General features: G+C 45.0%; 1 protein-coding gene across 1 annotated transcript; it reads left to right on the top strand.

Annotated features, from left to right (window-relative positions):
* Positions 1-9,249: 9,249 nt before the first annotated feature.
* Positions 9,250-19,056, top strand: TUBB6 (tubulin beta 6 class V). Its single transcript, XM_074548261.1, has 4 exons — positions 9,250-9,401; positions 9,954-10,062; positions 11,151-11,261; positions 15,650-19,056. Exons 1-4 carry the CDS (start codon positions 9,345-9,347, stop codon positions 16,711-16,713), a joined length of 1,341 nt encoding a protein of 446 aa, XP_074404362.1. The 5' UTR covers positions 9,250-9,344; the 3' UTR covers positions 16,714-19,056.
* Positions 19,057-19,835: the final 779 nt, after the last annotated feature.

The raw sequence follows: 19,835 nt of genomic DNA, 5'->3' as shown, positions 1-19,835 counted from the left end.
CAATGCTGCTCATGGCTACAGTCCCAGGCAAGGGTGAACACCCTCGGTGCCACTGCTGCAGTGCTTTCCTAAGAAAAATAATGTTCACTTCTCTGTGTGTGTCAGTGTTGGCTGCTCTCCTCATTCCCATCGGTGACTCTGGGAGTCCCCTGCTCACAGGAGGATGGCTCAGCTGCTTTTGTGCATTCAGTTTTAGGGCACGTTCCCTCAGTGGCTGCACCCAGCCTGCCCTGACCGTGCTGAGGATGTGCTGTTAAAAATAAGCCAGGCTTTGTCCGGGCAGAGCTTGTGCTGTGCTGTTTGTCCTGAGGCTTGTGGACTTCTGAGGAATGGTGCTCTTCTCACAAATGTAAGCCGAGAGGATGATCTGTGCACCAGGAGAGGAGTGGTATGCTGCTCTGGTTGGACATGTGTGACAGATGAGTGGGACCTGTGCTGGTGAGGGGAGGGTGGCAGCCAGGAGCCACTCACCACCTGAGAAAACAGGTGAGGAGGAAAACTGTGACTCACCTGAGAAACCCAACACCTGACTGGAGCAATTTATAGTCGATTTTAGCTGCAAACCTGCTCTTATAGAAGAAGTGTTTCCCACAATGAGATGAATCACTTTTACCTGGAGAGCTACACATTTCATCTCAAATACCTGCTTTGCTTGGTAAGTGTCAAAGAAGTGACAATCTAAATAGGATTCCAGCCCTTCATCTTAGAGGTCTATTGCTTTTTTTTTTTTCTTTATCTCAGAGAATAAAACCATGAAAGTTAAGTTTGTGCAATAAAATCTAAATCTGTCTTTCTCCCTTCCCCTCCTCCAGGTTGCAGAACAGATCTCTGCTGCAAGGGTTTTTACTTAAGCATGTTAAGGAGACTGAGCTGGATGGAACAAGATGCTTTAGTAACAAAAGACAAGAAAACTCCAGATAAAGTCCATAGATTGTGCTTGGACCTGATCTGCTAATTTCTAAATGATCTGGGGAAAAAAAAATACTGAACTGGTAAATCTCTATGATTGTACAAAAATCTTTTAATTAGACAGTTAATCAGGCTGTCAGGTGGCCTGAGCTTCAGAAGTATTCCATGATACTAATTTGAATAAGCAACACCTGATGAAATTTAACATCCATAACTCCATTACACAGGAAAAACAACCCCTGTGTTCCCAGTGACAGGATTTAGTTTAGCTGGAGGTCATGTGAACAGCTCAGTGAAGGAAAAACTCAGCAGCAACCAAGAGGGCAAACACAAGAAGAAATTATATATTATTAGAAATTATATATTATATATTAGAAAATAAAAACAGGGGCAAGAAGCATCCTATAACACTGCATAAAACGATGGCCATGATTTAAATACTCGCATTCCGCAGACACTGCAGTAGAGCCAGTAAAGGAGGCTGATAAGCAAGAACTGTCACAGGAGTGCAGGGTCACACTCAGACATGGGGAGATTATTTAGTGTAATACTTTCAGCTCAGAAAATTTTAGACAGATAGGCAAAATAAAGAACAAAACCACTAAAGCCTTCCCCTTACACACAGCTACAATGATCATTAGGAACTGGTAGTCACTGTTCCTCAAAACAGGAGAGTTATGGGGGCACCAGTTTCAGCTGTCAGCTTTACAGCAGAAAGAACTACTCCCTCACAGAATGGAATTCAGTTGTGCGTGGAAGGCAATGCCATAGGGGACTTTAGAGGCTGAAAGTGTAACTGTGTTAAAAAGCAATCATATCACTTCAGGGTTACTTGAAACAAACTATTAAATGTGGGCTCCAGATCCTTCCTGTGGTTCACCAAGGGTTTAATCACTGACTGCCAGATGCAGAAGGGTATTTTGGGGGAGCATTACCATATTCTTTCCCTAGCATCCATCACTGACTACTGTCAGAGGTGGAATTCTAGGTTAGACAGATATTCCATCTAATCAGGACCAGCTGCCATCAATGCACTCATCTGGTCAAAACATGCTTTTTTCCCTGATAGTTTTTAGCATGACTTCTGGTTAAGAGACCTTTTTGTCCTTGTTCTGAGGTCTCCCACACTCAAAATACCAGGACTTCATTGATAAGCTCTGCATTGTATTGCCATCTATTCAGAGCTGACTAAACTCCAAAAACAAGATGTCAAAATTCATATTAATTTTCCTCTTACAGCTGTACCACTCACTCACCACATGGTACAGACAATGGGTGGTATCCATTCCAGCTCAATTATGTTTTCACTCTGTCCTCCAAACAGATTGGTTCCCCAAAACCTTTGATGTGTAGAGAGGCCGGAGAGTTGAACACAGATAAATGCCTGCCTTAATTTTGCATGCCCATAGTCTTGGTTGTAGCTGTAAGGAAACACTGGAGTGGCCCCTTTACTGACTCTGCAGAACACAGAGTGCAGCCCATTCTCTGGCTCTGTTTGTTTGTGTAGCTAAGTGACCGATTAGAACTGAGGTTAAAAACACAGCCACACCAAACACACATCTCTGCCTGACAAAACAGGCAGGTACATGCTTCCCTCTACTCCAGGTGCTACAGCTATTGCATAAAAACCACTATGACCAACTGTGCAAAAAGTCCTGCATGAGCAATAGTTAGCATTGAGGCTAAGCTTGGGGAGAAACAAAGGACTGAAAAAAATACTCATTTCCAAAGGACAGAAAATATGTTACAAATCAAAAGACATTAAGTGCTGGAAAGTGCAAAAGCACCTATACTCAAGCACATGAATATTCAGGGTTGGAGTTAAAGTTTTCCATCCATTTTGTCAAAGAGTGATAGAAGTGTGTGAAAATGCAGCTAGAAACTCCTGTGGACCAGATGTGGAATTACTCCAGTGTCTCTTCACAACCTCTTGGACTTTGCACCTTAAGGTATTTTCTCCTAACTTGACTTAGTGACCTCTGCTTTAACATTGCAAAGTTCAGACCACATCTTGTGGGCTAAAACAAACATCAGCACTATCTCCATTGACAGCCACAGCTAGCAGCCAGGTGAGTGGCATTAAAACAACCCCTGAGTGCTGTGCTTGAGCATAGGTGGCAATTCATGAAACCACAGCTGCCACAGCAACAAGTTTAATGAGTAGAGGGTGACAAAGCAAGAAACTGTTTGAGAACTGTATGAAATGCAATGGATTTTCTGGGCAGAATGCAAACTCCAAAAATCTGAGCTAAATGTGCAATCTGGTGTTTGTCATAATAGACCATACACTTCTCTCTGTGTGTGTGTGTGTGTGTGTGTGTGTCTTGCTGTCTCACTTCCCCTTTGGAATGTTTTTGTTGGGTTCTTGAGCTGTTTCTAGACTCATCTGCAGCTGCAGGGTGTCTGTAACTCGTGCTTCTTGTAGATTTTGTCACAAGAGGCTGATGGAAAAAGAGGTAGAGGTGGAGATACACAGGTACACACTTGAGCAGGAGCATGCTTGGTTTTCTTAGGAAGCCAGATAAAAAAAAAAATCTTTTAAGATTTTTTTCCTTTTCTCAACTTGCATGAAATTCTTCAGACTAAAGAGGAAAGAGGAACTAAACTGTACTTTTGTCCTAAAAGTCACCATGGACTTAATAGCATTTAATAGCTTGGTACAAGCTGTCACAGTAAATCCACTATATGGATTATATTTATTGCTTTGATATTTAAAATAAGTGCTAACAAGCTTTATAACACATATTATTAAATATCAAAATACAGCCAATTTATCATTCTGGAAAAAAAATAGGTAACTTGTTAAGTGTTCTCTTATGGCATGAATTTCTCTCAAGTCTTTAAAAACTTTAGTAAATAGAAATAGTCTTAGCAACAGCCCTGATATAAACTCAAATGTGTTTCCTGAAAAGCAGGAAGCAGCTTAACAATCATATCACATGACTAGTTAAATACAGAAGAGCTTTGCTGGTTTTTTTCCAAGGTATTAAAGCAAATTTCCATGTGACTTTGTGGGACATGACTGTTGCTTCAGCTGCTGTTACTGGAAAATCCTTTTGCTCTGCAGCATGGGCACTTTACACATTTTGTCCCGCCTGTGAAATTCATCATCTTGTAGAAATCCATTTCCATTTAGCCTTTGCACGAGCAAGGAGAACATGAGAAAACCTGAAGACAGAACACAGAATGCTCTGCAACCCCCCATGGTCCCATCCTGTGACTGTGTGCAGTTGTTTCAAAGCAGCTGAATCTCACTCAAGATCAGAGTGAGCATTTAATTTGCTGCTATGTCTGATGTCTTGTCAGTTCTGACCAACAGGAATAAAGAACCACATCACATTGAAGCCACAGAGAGTTGTCCAGTAGAAATAAAATCTCTTGGGTTTTTACCAGCTAGCAATGTCAGACTAATCCAGATATGGCCCAGCAGCCAGATCTTCCTCAGTCCATGTCCTCTCTATTATAAGTAGTTATGCCATTCCCTAAAACACAAGTTTTGACCTCTTCTAGAATTTAGTGGTTTGCCTTCACACTTGGGAGCAAGAGATACCTTGAGGATGTAAGTCAAACATTGTTCAAAAGGCTGCTTGGAGCGTGAATCTGCAAACTTGAGCTGGTGGTTTGTAGCTGTTGTTAAGACTTTACTAATTTTTCAGATTAAATATATTAATTAATTATTTTTAACAGCAGAAATGAAATTAAAATTGCAAAAGGAAATAAATAAGGAACAACAATGAAGGGAGTAAATCTGCAAAGGAAATCTTAAAGTTCTCACATTTGTCGGGGTTTTTTTGGGGTTTTTTGTTTGTTTGGGGGTTTTTTTGGGGTCTTTTTTGTGCATGGTGGAAAAAAGCGCCGTACTCTAAGTATTAAATTAACCCATGGAGTGAATGGGAAATTTAAAAAAAGACTATGAGTTATGAAGGTTAGAGGTCAATGTATATTATAGGTACGTGAGAAAGAGATAGCTGAGAGAGCCAAATATAACAAGTGAGAATCCATTGTACAGAATTTACAGTGTGCTTCTATATTAACCTAAATATACAATGAATCTCATGGACTCAGTCAGATGAAGCACCAGGGAGAAATTTAGATGCCTTAAATTTCCAAGAGGTGTTTAGTGGGGTTTTAAAATACAGCCATAAGTAATCCGTAACAGTTAAGTACCTAGGAGGATTGTGAAACACCTAAGTACCTTTAAAATCCCAGACCAAGTCTGTGGAGACCTAAGAAGAATATGCAGGCTTTAGAACACAGGTTATAATGGCACCTTCACCTCCTAAATCAGCTGAACTATTAAATAAACACAAGCATGGATGAAAAGGATTTGAAGGTACATCTACATTCAGCAACCAACAAAAGTGTCTTCTTTCAGATTACCAGCAGTAAAACATAGATAGGCTGCAAATTGATTCAGGTCTGACTGAAAAGTAAAAGTTATGTATATAACTATAAAATTTGTACATGGAAATTCATTGGGTAAAATTTGTACAGGGAAATTCATTGGGTAAGCTGTTGCTGACTTCCATCAGGCACACAGCTCCACAGCCTCCTGTGTACCTCAGTGGGTTGTTCTGTATGTGTGGGAAACTGGCCGAACTTTTGGCCTCCAAATGTTGTTTGACCGACTGCTGCTCACAAAGAGCAGACAGACCCTTCAATGGTTACAGTCATTGGCAGTGCAACCAATACAGCCCTTCAGAAGGCACATGGACTAAAGGCTCTACTACAGTACCCTCTCATCGCTTCTTTTTTCCCCTCACTGACCACCTATATCCATTTGGTCCTTCTTGCTTTTATTCTTAAAATCTACTTTGATTCAGATCATCCTATGGGTTTTGCCTTCTGCTGGGTATGGGATTCAAGGCTTATCTCCACAAATGGAAAGGAACAGAGGCAGGGGGAGAAATCCAATGGCACACCCAGAGAAAAGGAGCCTCTGGCCTGGCTCCCATCAGTGAGGGCTCAGCCTGGGGTCTGGTGTGACACCCATCTCCACAGTCCATGGGAAAGGCTCCCTGGGTCACTCTATAGAGAGGAGTTACTGCCTGCTGATGGAGGGGAAGAACATCTTTGGGATTGTACAAGACAACTTTTGGGATGTTTAGAGGAGGAATCAAAGGTGGGGGTAAGAGGAGACAAAGACAGTTTGATATAGAAAAATAAAAGGGTGTGGGGCTAAAGTGATCCGACTGGGTGTAAACAGGTTGTTGATGAGTATGCTTGTCTGGCTATGCCTTGTACCTGATCATCTCAGTCTGTCTTGTCTTTGTCTCAGACTGTATTTTAATTTTTTGGGGGGTGAGAGTAGCGCCTATATTTGATGTGTATATATGTGTACGGTGGCCTGAGTGGCACCAGTTAAAGGTGGGGGCCACAAGTCACAGGGGCCACGAGTCACAGGGGCCTGTGTGTCTTAGATACAGCAACTGGAGAGACAAGAGCACACACTTTATGTGAATCTGCATGTCTGTGTGTGGTCTTTAGCAAAGAGCTAAAGCCAGAGCAAATGGGAGTCAAGTTTTGGAGTAGCCATGAGTCCAGGAAAGAAAGTGAAGAGACCAGGGGATCTCTGAGTTGGCTACTGGAGAGACAAGGGATCCTTCTGAAAGGACTGTGGTGGGGTCAGCTGCTGGTGAGGCCACAACTCTGGACTGGCTACCAGAGGAACTTGTTTGCCTGTTTGTATCTCTGTGCGAGGCAGATTTGTATCACTGGGGATCCAGAGGTCATCCACTGAACAGGCTGAGTGTCCAAAAGCCAACACTGGACAAGGCAGCCACCATTCATAGCTGTAGATCTGATCACCTGCAACTAGAGTGGAACTACAGGCCTCTGGGATAATATATCCACATGCCAAAACCTGGAAAGACTTGGGATCCAGGTGTTAACGACAGAATAAGATTAGTGTCTCAGACCAGTTATAGAGGTACAGATTTATATTGTACATATACACATATGCAAATACATGTTTATTTTCCATTCATGGGCTTCTGTCCTGATCAGCCAGACAGGGGAACAGGATGGGGCCATTAATGCTGTTTGTTTTTGTGAGTGCTGTGTTTTCTGCCTGGGTCAGTCAGCATGGCCAGTGTGTATGTGTATGTGTATGTGTATGTGTATGTGTATGTGTATGTGTATGTGTATGTGTGTGTGTGAGCCTCCTGGGAACACACACCCAGCCTTGCCACTACCTGGATCTGGGAACCTACTGGATTTTAAGAACTGGCACACTAGCAGCAGGCGAGAGGATGGTGAATATGAACTGTAAACGGGAGGGTTTGCAAAGTGTGGGGAAAGCCAGCCCTGGAAGGCACAGTCAAGGACATAGAGTCAGGCAATGTCCAAGCCAACCTCACTAATCAGGCTGCTGAATAATGCCTTGTTCATAGATCTCTTCCAAAAATGCAGCTCACACACAGAAGGACACTTATTTTGAGTCCTTCGGCAGAGAAAAGGCACATAGTATCCAGTCCTCTGCTAATGGCTGGTGCAAGGCAAACATGCTGATCCTGATCCTCCAGCTACCTCCCTGATGTCAGAAAGAGAATTGACTCAGCCTAGCATAATGCATGTGGGCTACTCAGAGGTGATTTGCAAGATGCTGCAAGCCCTGCTGACAAACATTTGTGGAAAGGCAAGGCTGGAGAGGAGAGCACAGAGCCGAGCTGACATTGTTCATGTCACAGCAACCTAAGGGCGGACAGGCAGTGGCTGGCCTCCCAGTGCACAGTTTCTGGGTTATTTGGAGGTTATGTATTGATTGGTGAGGGCTGCCTTGACTGTGTTCAAGCTGTAGAAAGCACCCAAGATGGTTCTCCAGAAGAGCCCCAGATAGGCCACCTTACAAGTGGATGAGGAGGTTCTGTAACTCTGGCCTCAGGGCTGCTCCTGCACAACAGCAGAGACTGGGTCGGGCAGCACAGATGTGCATGGACAGGTCAATGTCTCCCACCAGGGCTAAATTCTGGAATAGGCTATGTCTTCCACTCATCCCGTGGAAGAGTCATGCTGGCATGACAGCAGGAAACCTCTACTTGGGAAATTCTGCAGCAGTTACCCAAAGGGGTCATAAAGCAGATTCAGCAGCTGTGGGAAAGTGGCTTCCTCTCTGGAGGGGAAAGAAAATCCCCTTTTTCATTAAAAATGAAGCATTTCCAACCCTGCATATCCCAGGGCAAACTCTGTATGGTGGCGACATGAGCTGTCAGGAAAGTTTCTTCACAGACTGCTTGACATTCTAATTTTTGGGCAGAAGCTTGTTTTATTGGCAAAACAAAACAAAAACAACACAAAAACCAAAACAAAGACGACAAACAAACAAACGAGAACAACCCCCAACCAAATAAATAAACAAACCACAAAGAAAACCACTCCAAAAAAACAAAACCAAAAAACCCACCAGGAAAGAGCTGTGTGAGGAAGACGGCAAGGCACAGAGAAGGGTTACCCATCCTTTTGGATGCTGCCCCTTCACAGAACCACAGAGCCACAGGATCAGTTAGGCTGGAAAAGACTTCTGAGATCATCCAATCTAACCCACGACTAACACTACCATGTCACCTAGACCATGGCACTAGACCACATCCAGTCTTCCCTTAAACATGTCCACTGCCTCCCTGGGCAGCCTGTCCCAATGTCTCATCACCCTTCCTGCGAAGAAATTCTACCGAAGCAGAGCTGTGCAGCGAAGGGGTGCCCCTCGGGCCGGGGGCACCGGGAACAGGGCACGGAGAGGCGGCGATGCCCGGTCCCCGCATGGGGAGGAGGACCCCCAGGGACCCCCCTGCCGTCGGGGACAATGCGGAGCCGGTGTCTCAGAGCGGGGCCAGTGTCATACAGCGGGGCCGATGTCACAGAGAGGGGTCGGTGTCACACAGCGGGGCCGGTGTCTCAGAGCGGGGCCGGTGTCACACAGCGGGGCCGATGTCACAGAGAGGGGTCGGTGTCACACAGCGGGGCCGGTGTCTCAGAGCGGGGCCGGTGTCACACAGCGGGGCAGATGTCACAGAGAGGGGCCGGTGTCGCCCAGCAGGGCCGGTGTCGCCCAGCAGGGCCGGTGTCACACAGCAGGCCGGTGTCGCCCAGCAGGGCCGGCGTCACCCAGCAGGGCCGGTGTCACCCAGCAGGCCGGTGTCACACAGCGGGCCGGTGTCGCCCAGCAGGACCGGTGTCACCCAGCAGGGCCGGTGTCACAACGCGGGCCGGTGTCACCCAGCGGGGCTGGTGTCCCACAGCAGGCCGGTGTCACACCGCGGACCCAGTGTCCCACAGCGGCGGGATCGCGCCCCGGTGCCGAGGGCGGTGCCGGGCGGGGGCGGCCGCGGGCGGGCGGGGGTGCGGAGCCCATAAAGCACCGCCCGGTGGGACGGCGTCTCGCACAGCCGGGCTGGGCGGCGGGACAGTGGGCGCACGGCGGGACAGCGGCTGCAGCCATGAGGGAGATCGTGCACATCCAGGCGGGACAGTGCGGAAACCAGATCGGGACCAAGGTGAGCCTGAAAGGGAGCCGCCGCTTGCGGAGCCTCCGACAGCCCGGGGGACGCGCCCGGTGGTTCCCCGGGGCTGCTGGAACCCCCGGAGCTGTTGGAACCCTCGGGGCTGCTGCACACCGGGGCCTGTGCCGGGCTGGGCCGTGCCGGTCCAGCCGCCCCCGCTCCCATCGCCCGCGCTTGGATGCCGCTGCCGAGCGGCGCCGGGCGCGCCCGGGGCACCGCGCATCGCTCCGCGCCCCGTGACCATAAAAGGCCTTGGGAAGCACCGAAACCAAACGGGACAGCTTTTAAAAAACTATGTTTAAAACTACTTTTCTGTTTGAGCCGGCCCGGCCGCGGTTGAAGGCGGGGGAGGCGGCAGAGCCCGGGCGGGCCCTGGGGCCGGCGCCGCCCGCGGGATTCGGGTCCCGGTGCCCGCCCGGCTCCCGCGGCCGCTCGCGGGCCGGGAGGGGCGGCGGGCACGCCTGGAATCCGGCAGCTGCCGCCGCCCACCCCGGCCCGCGCTCGGCAGGGAAGTTCCCAACCCGCTTCTCGCTTTTCCTCCCTCAGTTTTGGGAAGTGATAAGTGATGAGCATGGCATTGACCCAGCCGGAGGCTATGTGGGTGACTCAGCGCTGCAGCTGGAAAGGATCAATGTCTACTACAATGAATCATCTTGTAAGTGTGGGATGTGGACCGGCAGGGGTGCGGAACAGGGGGCTCCCTGGGAAGGGGCACAGGAATCAGAAAATGACGGGCCCATAAAGCCATATTGCACATCCGGCCACGCTCCTCACATGCCACCAGCCCCCCCAGCTGCGCCCAGCTCAACAGAAAATGTTATCTGCTTTCTTACAAAGTATTAAGATGGCTGGGTGCCATCTCCCCAGACACAGAGAAGTGGCACAAGGGGCTGTCCTTGGGGCCTGGAGGTGGAGGTTTGTTTATTATTTAACGTTACAGTAGGAGTTTGTTCTTCAAATGTGTGATTACTTCACCAAATGCATTTCTTCAATTACTCCAAATTAAACTGTTGGTTACACAAGCCCACACCAGTAGTACTCTCTCTTTAATTTTCATGAATGAGAGGGTTGGGCCACAGGTAATGGACAACTGTTTCATTAATGAGGTGGCAAAAGGCATCCAAGTCCTCAGAGTCCTCTGCTGTTGAGAAGTGTTAACAGTGTAAAATGGGGAGCTGGAATCATGAACCTGCAAGTGTAAATGTTTCATCTTTTGCCCACTGGGGTTAATTCATATTTTTTACCTGAGTTTTCTTGAACAAATTGAACTGGACACAGATTGTTTTGTGCTTTGTGGTAGATGTGCTGACTACTACTGTTTGCCATGTACACCAAGCAGCTCTTTCAGTGGAGGAGAATCCTTCAAACACAAAAGCTTGTGGATAACTTGAACATAAGTACTTCCTCACCCTGATTTTATAGAAAAGATTACCTACTTTCTTAAAAAGAACAAGTAAACCATTTTTTCCTAATCAGAAACTCCCTAATATCTCTTGCTAATGAAGACCTTACAAAATGTAAAGTCTGTAGAGTCCAAATTATGTCAGGCCTGTTTTCCAAGCTGAATTGATTTATTCCTGTGGAGGTGGGTTTTTCACCTCCATGACTTTATAGGAAGTACTTACATATGTATAATTTATACATTAGAGTAACAATATGAGATGTTACATATTTGTGTATTAAAAGCTATAACTGTGCTGGCTTATTTCTGAGCACTAAGGGCATGCTTACTTTGTGTTGTAGCCCACAAGTTTGTACCAAGAGCAGTCCTGCTGGACTTGGAGCCGGGAACCATGGATAGTGTGCGCTCTGGTCTTTTTGGTCAGCTCTTCCGGCCCGATAATTTCATCTTTGGTACGTGGATGTTTCTCTGTAAAAAACAGACTTCTACAACAACTGTTTCATTACTAAGTGAATGGTCAAAAAGCATTCAATCTCCCTGTTCCAAAGTGATCCTACCGAGAAATTCTAATAGCCAACAATGGAATTGCAATTATTATGAGAGCCAGTGAAAACATCCTGTTAAGTGAAAAAGTCATTCTTTTGTTGATCATTCCTTTGGTTAGCAAACTGCTGGAAGTTTCCTATAGTATTCAGAAAAAGTACATTGGCTTTCTACATATATGAACTCCAGAGAGATCCTAAGGCCAATTCTTCACAACAAAATGCACAGAAGTTCTTCAGAAAATGGAGGGGGGAGGGAAAAACCTCAACCACAAACCCACCAGACTACCCTTCACTTAAATTCACATTAAATGCTTGAGTACAGAATTGTTTTAGGCTGTGTAATTAAACTTTTTCAGTATATCCTTGCAGTGTAGTAACAGTGGAAGAAGATAATCTGTAATACAGAAAACACAGAAGTAGCCACAGTTACTGGGTTAGTTTCTAGCATAATGAGGAACAGTCTGAAAGTATGTGGGGATGTTCTGGTTTTGCAGTATTCTTGCAGAGGGTTGTTGTTACTTTTACTGCTTTACTTTGGACTGCTGTAGTACTTTGCACATTACCCTTTCAGAGCATCTTTATGGGCACAGCAGCTTTGTCAGTCCCTTTGCACTAAAGGAGGAACAGCATGTGGAAGTTAAGTGAGCCACTTGCTGAAATGGGAAGTCTGAATGAAAGCTACCATGAGAACTTTCGTGTCCTTTTGGTTTCCAAGCCTGCACTAGCCACAAACACAATTTCCCCCTGACAAGGCAAGCTTAGGTTGGAACTCAGTTTGGTACGTTGTGTTAACATAAGGAAGGAGCAATGCCAGGGACAGACAGAGGAAAGATAAACATAGTTTGAGCAGTATAAAACAGATGTGGGTTTGTTGGGTTGGAGACGGGAGTGAAAAAGCCATACAGAGCTCCTTTAAGAGGAACTTAAAACTTTTATGCCATCCATGCTGTTCTCCTGTAAACTCCATGACAGTGATGTTAAGGGTCTCTTCCAAAGGAGCTGTAAAGTACAACATGCAGCTTAAGGTGTAAAGTTAGGGAGAAAAGCCACAGACATAGGCAGCTTTATGAAGTCTGTTTCTGTTCAGGTTTTTCCTTTCATTCTCTTTCACCTGCACGAACCACACAAGCCCTCTGAAAGTGAATTTTCCTGACCTATGGAAATACCTGAACTGGAGCTTTACAGTTTGGCACAACACCAGTAAAACCAGAGCAAAATCAATTCAGAATGTCTTCAACAATAGCCCAGTTTGCTGTACTCCCTTCCTGCCAAGATAACAATGAACCCACAGCATGTGATCGACTCGTATCTGTCAGAGGCCCCTGCCAGCATCAGGCACTGTCCTCCCAACCTGCTGAATAATGTAGAATGGCTGAGCGCTGAAGTAATGAACTTCTGTGTCAAAAGCCAACAAAGCATTTTGTTTTCTCTTTTAAAAATCTGGCCTGGGCCCACAAAGGATTTTGTGGCAGGAGCTGGCGGTTCCATACTTGCTGTAGCCCAGGCTGTAAGGGCCCATTCTGATGGGGATGTTTTCCACCTCTGCTGGTTTGGACCTGCATGTGCCCACATCTCCACAGCAAGTAGCCATGGATCATCAGTCAGGACTTCATGCAGGTTTATTGAGTACATGGTCACTATACTCCAGATACAGGAATTTTATATCAAACCAGCAAGAAATTTGAGATGGACACAAAATAATCCTTCTACTTTAATGTCTGGGCTGACAAGGTAGTGATTTAAAAGGTGAAGAAGTGCAGGTGGAACAATCTTGCTGTATGAGAGCAGTAGGCCTCCTGGCGTTCTGACTACACACTATAGCCCACCAGGAGCTGCTGTGAACTCTGATGTGGCTCCTCCTGTTAACCAGTTTTCATTTGTACATTTTTGCATTTGTTGTTCTTTTCTTGTGTACACCCTTGCTAGATTTGCTAGAGATACCACTCCAATTTATTTTGTATGAGCTGATGGAGGCAACCAAAAAACATCTGTCCAGCAGCTAAAGGCAAGTTCTGCAGCAGGGCTGTTCACATCAGGCTCCTAAGTGTTAATGTGCTACTGAGCTCTTTTACCAGGTTTATCTTATATTTTGAGCAGTGAAGAGAGTAGAGGAGTGAAAGAAGATTGTAGGAAACAAGTGCCATTTTAGGGACTAAAAAATAAATTGACTGTTAGACAAATGACTTCTCTGCATGTGCAACTCAACCCGAACATGTGGGATAACCCTACAGTGTGTTGGAGGAAGAAATATTCATAGAAGGGCCTGGAGTTGCCAGGAATGCAGATAAATTGTGGGATTGCTTCATGCAGGCTTCTTTAAATCCTGGCAGATGACAGATGGAGGATGCTGGAGCTGGGCTTCCAGGATGGGCACAAAATTTGCCAGGTCCTGAGTTTTATGGGCACAGGCTCATTTTCCACCCAGAGAGTTTAGCCCCAGTGAAATTTGATAATTTCTATGTGTTTGCATTAGATTTTCAGAGGTCAGGTAGGTAGGCACCTGATAATCGGAGGGCATCCAGCAGAGTTTCACAGGATTGTGATCAGGATTTCCAGATTTGTGGGAGCCTTGTCAGGGCCATGGCACCTCAAGACTGTATTGTCATGGGGCTGGAGCTTCCAGGGCATGTTTACATGCTATGTGTTGTGGTAGCCTTACAGTGCTGTAGAGCCAGTGGTTCTGGAAGTATTAGATAACTGAGTGTAGAAGCAGGAAATCAGCAGTAAAAATTCTAGAGACCCCAGGCACATGGCTGGCCATGACTAGTGGATGGAGTGTAGTGTTGCCACAGGAGTAGCTGATAGTTGTCCTAAAAATCAGAATTTATCAGTCCATTAGGAGATAAATGCCTTCTGCTTTTTGAAGAGATGTCTGCTTGTTTGCGTGCATCCTGATGTGCTTCCCTATCCATAGGGATCTGCTCAAGCAGGCTGCAGGTGTTACAAACATATTTAATTCTGGAAGGATGTTACTTTGTGCTTTGCCCAGCTGGACAGGAAGTGCTGAGCTCACTAGGCTCAAAGAGAGAAAAATATAGCAATATACAGAACAATGCATTAGGTAACCAAATACACCATGAGGAAACCAAGCATTTATGCAGTGCAAAAAGTACAGAGGATTTCAGAAGTGTCCCAGCCAGCAGTTTCCCTATGTTTGGCACCAACATGGTGCTGTGGGAATTGAAATGAGAAATGGTAATAGGAAGGGAGGGAAGGTCTTGGGGAACAGCACAGAATTTGCCAGCTCTATAATTAATTCTGAAAGCATTGCTCAGTCTGAATACCACTCCCAGGAGTACCCTAAGTGAGTTCAGTGGCACAATGTGTGTGTGTAGTAGACACTGAGGAACAGAAGTACTAAAAAACTGATTGCACAATTCAATCCTCCTTGTTATCTAACAAATAACAGAACAGTGACAATAGCAAATGATCCACACTGTTTATCTTAACAAACTGAGCAGCACATAAAACAAGAAGGGAAGCCTTGGGAAGAAAAGAATGGACTCATCACTTTTCTGAAATATCAGTAATCCAATTTTCCAAGTCATTTTGCATATCCTGAAGGATAGTGAGTTTGTAAGGAAATCAGTAAAACCTAAAAGGTGCTTAACTTCTAAGTTTTGGAAATAATGTCCCTGAAGTTTCTGTTGATCACTATTTTCATTCAGGCTAGGTAACCATGAATTTAATAAAGCTATTTCTCCTGATGTAACAAGTTAAATAGGATTTTGAAGCCCAGCTTTATTCTTGAATGACAATGTTTTCTCTTTGACTCGCAAGAACAATCCAAGAACCTCTCACTTTCATTGAGATACATGTATCTGTGATTTAGCTTTGCATGCATCATGGTCCTTACAGACAGAAAGCATTTAAGTATCAAACAGTCATCTTGTGTTTACAGAATCATCAGAACTGGGAGTGTGAAAGTTTCCAAAACAAGGAGTTAAGGCCATCTTTTTGCATTTATGGAAGGTAAAATGACAAAAACAAAAAAAAGGCAACAAAAAAAAACCCCAAAAGCCCCAAAAAACCAACCAAACAAACAAACAAATAAGAAAACCCAAAAAACCCAACCCCCCATACACCAAAAAGGCATTAGTGAAAACTGCCAGAGACTATATAAAAAGTTTATGTTGATACTTACAGAGATATTTGTAGGCAAAACTGAAGGGCACAGTTATCTACCTGATGGATGTGTAGCAGCTTTTGTTACAGATGTGAGTCAATGTAGAGTGCAAATATCAAACCTTGCCAATAATTTTGTGTATTTTCTTTCCTGTTGTATCTCACTTTAGGACAAACTGGTGCAGGAAACAACTGGGCTAAAGGACACTATACAGAAGGGGCAGAGCTGGTTGACTCTGTTCTTGACGTAGTGAGAAAAGAGAGTGAGCACTGCGACTGCTTGCAAGGATTCCAGCTCACTCACTCCCTGGGAGGAGGGACAGGGTCTGGCATGGGAACCCTGCTCATCAGCAAGATCCGAGAGGAGTTTCCAGACAGGATAATGAATACCTTCAGTGTCATGCCTTCTCCTAAGGTTTCTGACACCGTGGTGGAGCCATACAACGCCACGCTTTCGGTCCACCAGCTGGTGGAGAACACGGATGAAACCTACTGCATCGACAATGAAGCTCTGTATGACATTTGCTTCCGCACCCTGAAGCTCACCACCCCCACCTACGGAGACTTAAACCACCTGGTCTCTGCCACCATGAGCGGGGTGACCACATCCCTGCGTTTTCCGGGCCAGCTCAATGCCGACCTCCGGAAGCTGGCAGTGAACATGGTCCCCTTCCCGCGCCTTCACTTCTTCATGCCGGGCTTTGCCCCTTTGACGGCGCGGGGCAGCCAGCAATACCGGGCACTCACGGTGCCAGAGCTGACCCAGCAGATGTTCGATGCCAAAAACATGATGGCGGCCTGCGACCCGAGGCATGGCCGGTACCTGACGGTGGCCACCGTCTTCCGCGGCCCCATGTCCATGAAGGAGGTGGACGAGCAGATGTTGGCCATCCAGAACAAGAACAGCAGCTACTTTGTGGAGTGGATCCCCAACAACGTCAAGGTGGCGGTGTGTGACATCCCTCCTCGTGGCCTCAAGATGGCCTCCACCTTCATTGGCAACAGCACTGCTATCCAGGAGCTCTTCAAAAGGATCTCGGAGCAGTTTTCCGCCATGTTCCGGAGGAAGGCCTTCCTCCACTGGTTCACGGGAGAGGGGATGGATGAAATGGAATTTACGGAAGCAGAAAGCAACATGAATGACCTGGTTTCAGAGTATCAGCAATACCAAGAAGCAACAGCAAATGATGGGGAGGAAGCGTTTGAAGATGATGAAGAAGAGATCAATGAATAAAAAAGTTAGGTGCAAGATTTTTTCCAGGCTAAATTCTCAAATCTGGATTTCTGATAATTAGGCTTGTAAATCCATACTTACATTTAAAAAGCAATAAAAAAGAGAGCATGAATTTCAAGTGTTAGAAGGGCTCTTCAGAGTCTGTTTGGATCACTGAGGACACTCAGCATTGCTGGAAATTGGGCCATTTCTATTCATGAGACAAATGTAAGGCATTCAGTTAAGACTTTGGCCTAAGAGTCTGAATGTGGAGATTGCTGGTTTGGGATCTTTTTTCTTTAGGGCTGTCATCCCTAAAGCTGCAGAAGAGAAGATGTAAAATAGGCATGAAAATCTACAAATTAGAGCTGCACTATTTTCATCCAATTATGAGTAAGAAAATCTTGTGAGCTTGAAGTATTCTCTACCAAATGTACAATACTAAACTGCCAGAAACAAAATTTATTCATAATAAAACATTTTTAGATATTCTGTACAGTAACTGTTAACAGTGATACTTGATTCCAGTCCTCTAAAAATAAAATAAAAATTAATAGTACCCTCTCAAGCAGAAGTGTTCTGGGCAGTCAATGCTACATAAATACCCAATGAGCTGCAGGCTAGAGGCTGGATTTGTTTGATGTGACTTTATCACTTACTGCTGCTGAATAATCACAGATGATATCTGTGATATATAGATGAATCTGATAGATGTATCTGATATATAAATTAAATCCCTCAGTTTATGATGTGTTCATCATAAATCCCTGTGGTTTAAAGTGGCACCCCAATATCTTACTGGTCTTCCTGGATATCACCAGCTGCTAATGCTGTTCCTAACTCTATTTGACCCAGACCATGTAGCTGAAATCCACATATTCCACAGATCATGGTGGGACGGGGGACATAGGCTATGTGCCAGCAGATCTCACTACCTGGGTTTGTAAGTTCACCACACCTACAGATGCTGTGCATGTCTTGCTACCAAGATAGATTAAAACAACTGGGCAGGTAGAGGTTAAAGTACAAGAGCATTTATCCACGATACTCAAAGCAGTTGGCAAAATGAAAGATGAACAACAGGTTTATCTGCCCCAACTAAAGCCAAGTCAGAAAGGTCTCTGCCTAAGCCAGCTGACAAAGTGACTGCTGGGCATTTGCCCTCTGTGCATGCTTTATGTTTCTGCTCATATCAATTAAACAGCCCTCTCCATTAGAGAGCCTCCACCAGAGAACACTCTGTCTGCTTGGAGTCTCTTATTTAGGCCAGTTCCTAGGCAACAAAGCAAGCAAACAAAGGAGAAAACCTCTGGAAATCCAAACTTTAAATGCTTCAAGAACTCTTGCTTTTTCTTCTTGCTTTCAGAAGCACTACCCAAGCAAAACTGTTGCTCAATATTTAAAAAGGCACTTTACAAACATAGTGAAATTTCCAAAGGTCTGCTTCTCCTGACAAGATGATGCTTTGCTAGTTTGGGATCCAGCAAATGAGACAGTATTTTAGGAAGTATATAAACCAGGCAACTGTTAATCACATAACCTGAAGCTGTCTGCCCAATGCTATTCCACACAGAAATGGAACTAGTTAATCTAGCTTTAATCAAGTACAAAAGTCTGTACAAGTACAGAAAGTGACTTCAGAGGTTGAGATAGTTGCTGGAACTTGGAACGGAGGCAGAGCTTGGGAAGGCCCGACTGATTGTCTTTAGAAAAATCATAGAGGAGACAGCAAAGTCACAGGGCCATGTTCTTTGCTATGTCTAGTGATGTCTAAAAGATTTATAAATAAATAGCCATACAGAACCTTTAAATATGTATTTTATAAATGTGAGATGTGGCTATATATTAATTACAGCATGAGATGAAGTTATAACACAACATACATTGAAGAGAATTAACTGTGCAGAACAATATAAAGCAAAATCCATTGGAAGTAAAGCCACTAAACAAAGTGAAGTTGATTCTTTGTAAATGGTTGACTATTTCCTTTGAAAGGGAGGAGGATGCCTAACAGGCTCAGAGCCTGCCATCACACAGCTGTGGCACAGGCTTTCCAATTAAAGTACTCACATAGTTTCTGCTGAATGAAATAGAATTGACCATCTTATTGTGTGTGAAACTGCATTTTGTTGTAACACAGATTTCATAACTAAGTCCAAGTCATAAATTCTGGTATTTCTGTGAAAAAAAGAAAAACGGTAATACTTTAAAAATGCCAGAAATCTTGGCACTGCTAAATAATGGAGTTGTTAACTTGGTGAACCAGCCTGTTCATTATTGCATTTCATACACTTGACTCAAAAAGCAGAATGCAGACTCTGAGGCTGTGGAATTCAGCCCTCACAATGATCCTGCTTTGACTCACCCATTCTTGCACATGTGTTTACTTGCAACTGTTTGATGTGAATTTCTAGAATGTGTGGAGGTGGGAGAGGCAAACTAATGCTCTCTTTAGAAAAAAGAGACAGCTCTTCCATCTGATCCTAGGGGGAAAAGCCCCTCCCACCATAATGAACCCAGGACCCTGGAGCAGGAAGATCATCAGAGGACCAGCTTGTGCACAAGCAGTAACAGAGCTACGGGAAGCACAAACACTTCCTGTTTCTCTTCAGTCAACCAACTCTAATCACCTTCCTTTCCTGAGAAACAACTGAAAATTGTTTTAGTAGCAAATTTAGTGAGCAATTCCTTCAGTTGCTCTTCCTTTCAAATAACTTCCCACCTTTTCCTTGGAAGCTTCTCTCTTATTTTGCAATCTCTATAGTGAGTCCCACCTGGCTTTGTTACTCTTCTTCTCAAAGTCCTCACCTGTTTTTCATTTCCACTTTAGTTTTTCAGCCTGGTCTCTGGCTGACACCTGTTATTTATGTGCCTGGCCCATCATATTTTTCTCTTTTTTAACTGGCCTCAGAGCAGTTTCTATTTTTCTCTTTTTTGCACCTGGCCACAGAGCAGTATCTAGCAGCAGGCTGCCAGGACAAGCCAGACCCCAGGAGTCCTAGAAGTGCAGCTGCCACTGCTCAGACACAAACACATGTGTCAAGGCTAGGCTGGGAGAAAAGATGGCAACCTACACCACTGACACCACTTGGAAGCTGTTGCCTGGGAAGAGGGTGTTGGCATCAGGACAGAAATTGGAATCT

Source organism: Zonotrichia albicollis, chromosome 1 (genome assembly GCF_047830755.1).
Source record: "Zonotrichia albicollis isolate bZonAlb1 chromosome 1, bZonAlb1.hap1, whole genome shotgun sequence".
NCBI lineage: Eukaryota > Metazoa > Chordata > Aves > Passeriformes > Passerellidae > Zonotrichia > Zonotrichia albicollis.
This window is presented reverse-complemented; position numbering and strand designations above follow the sequence as displayed.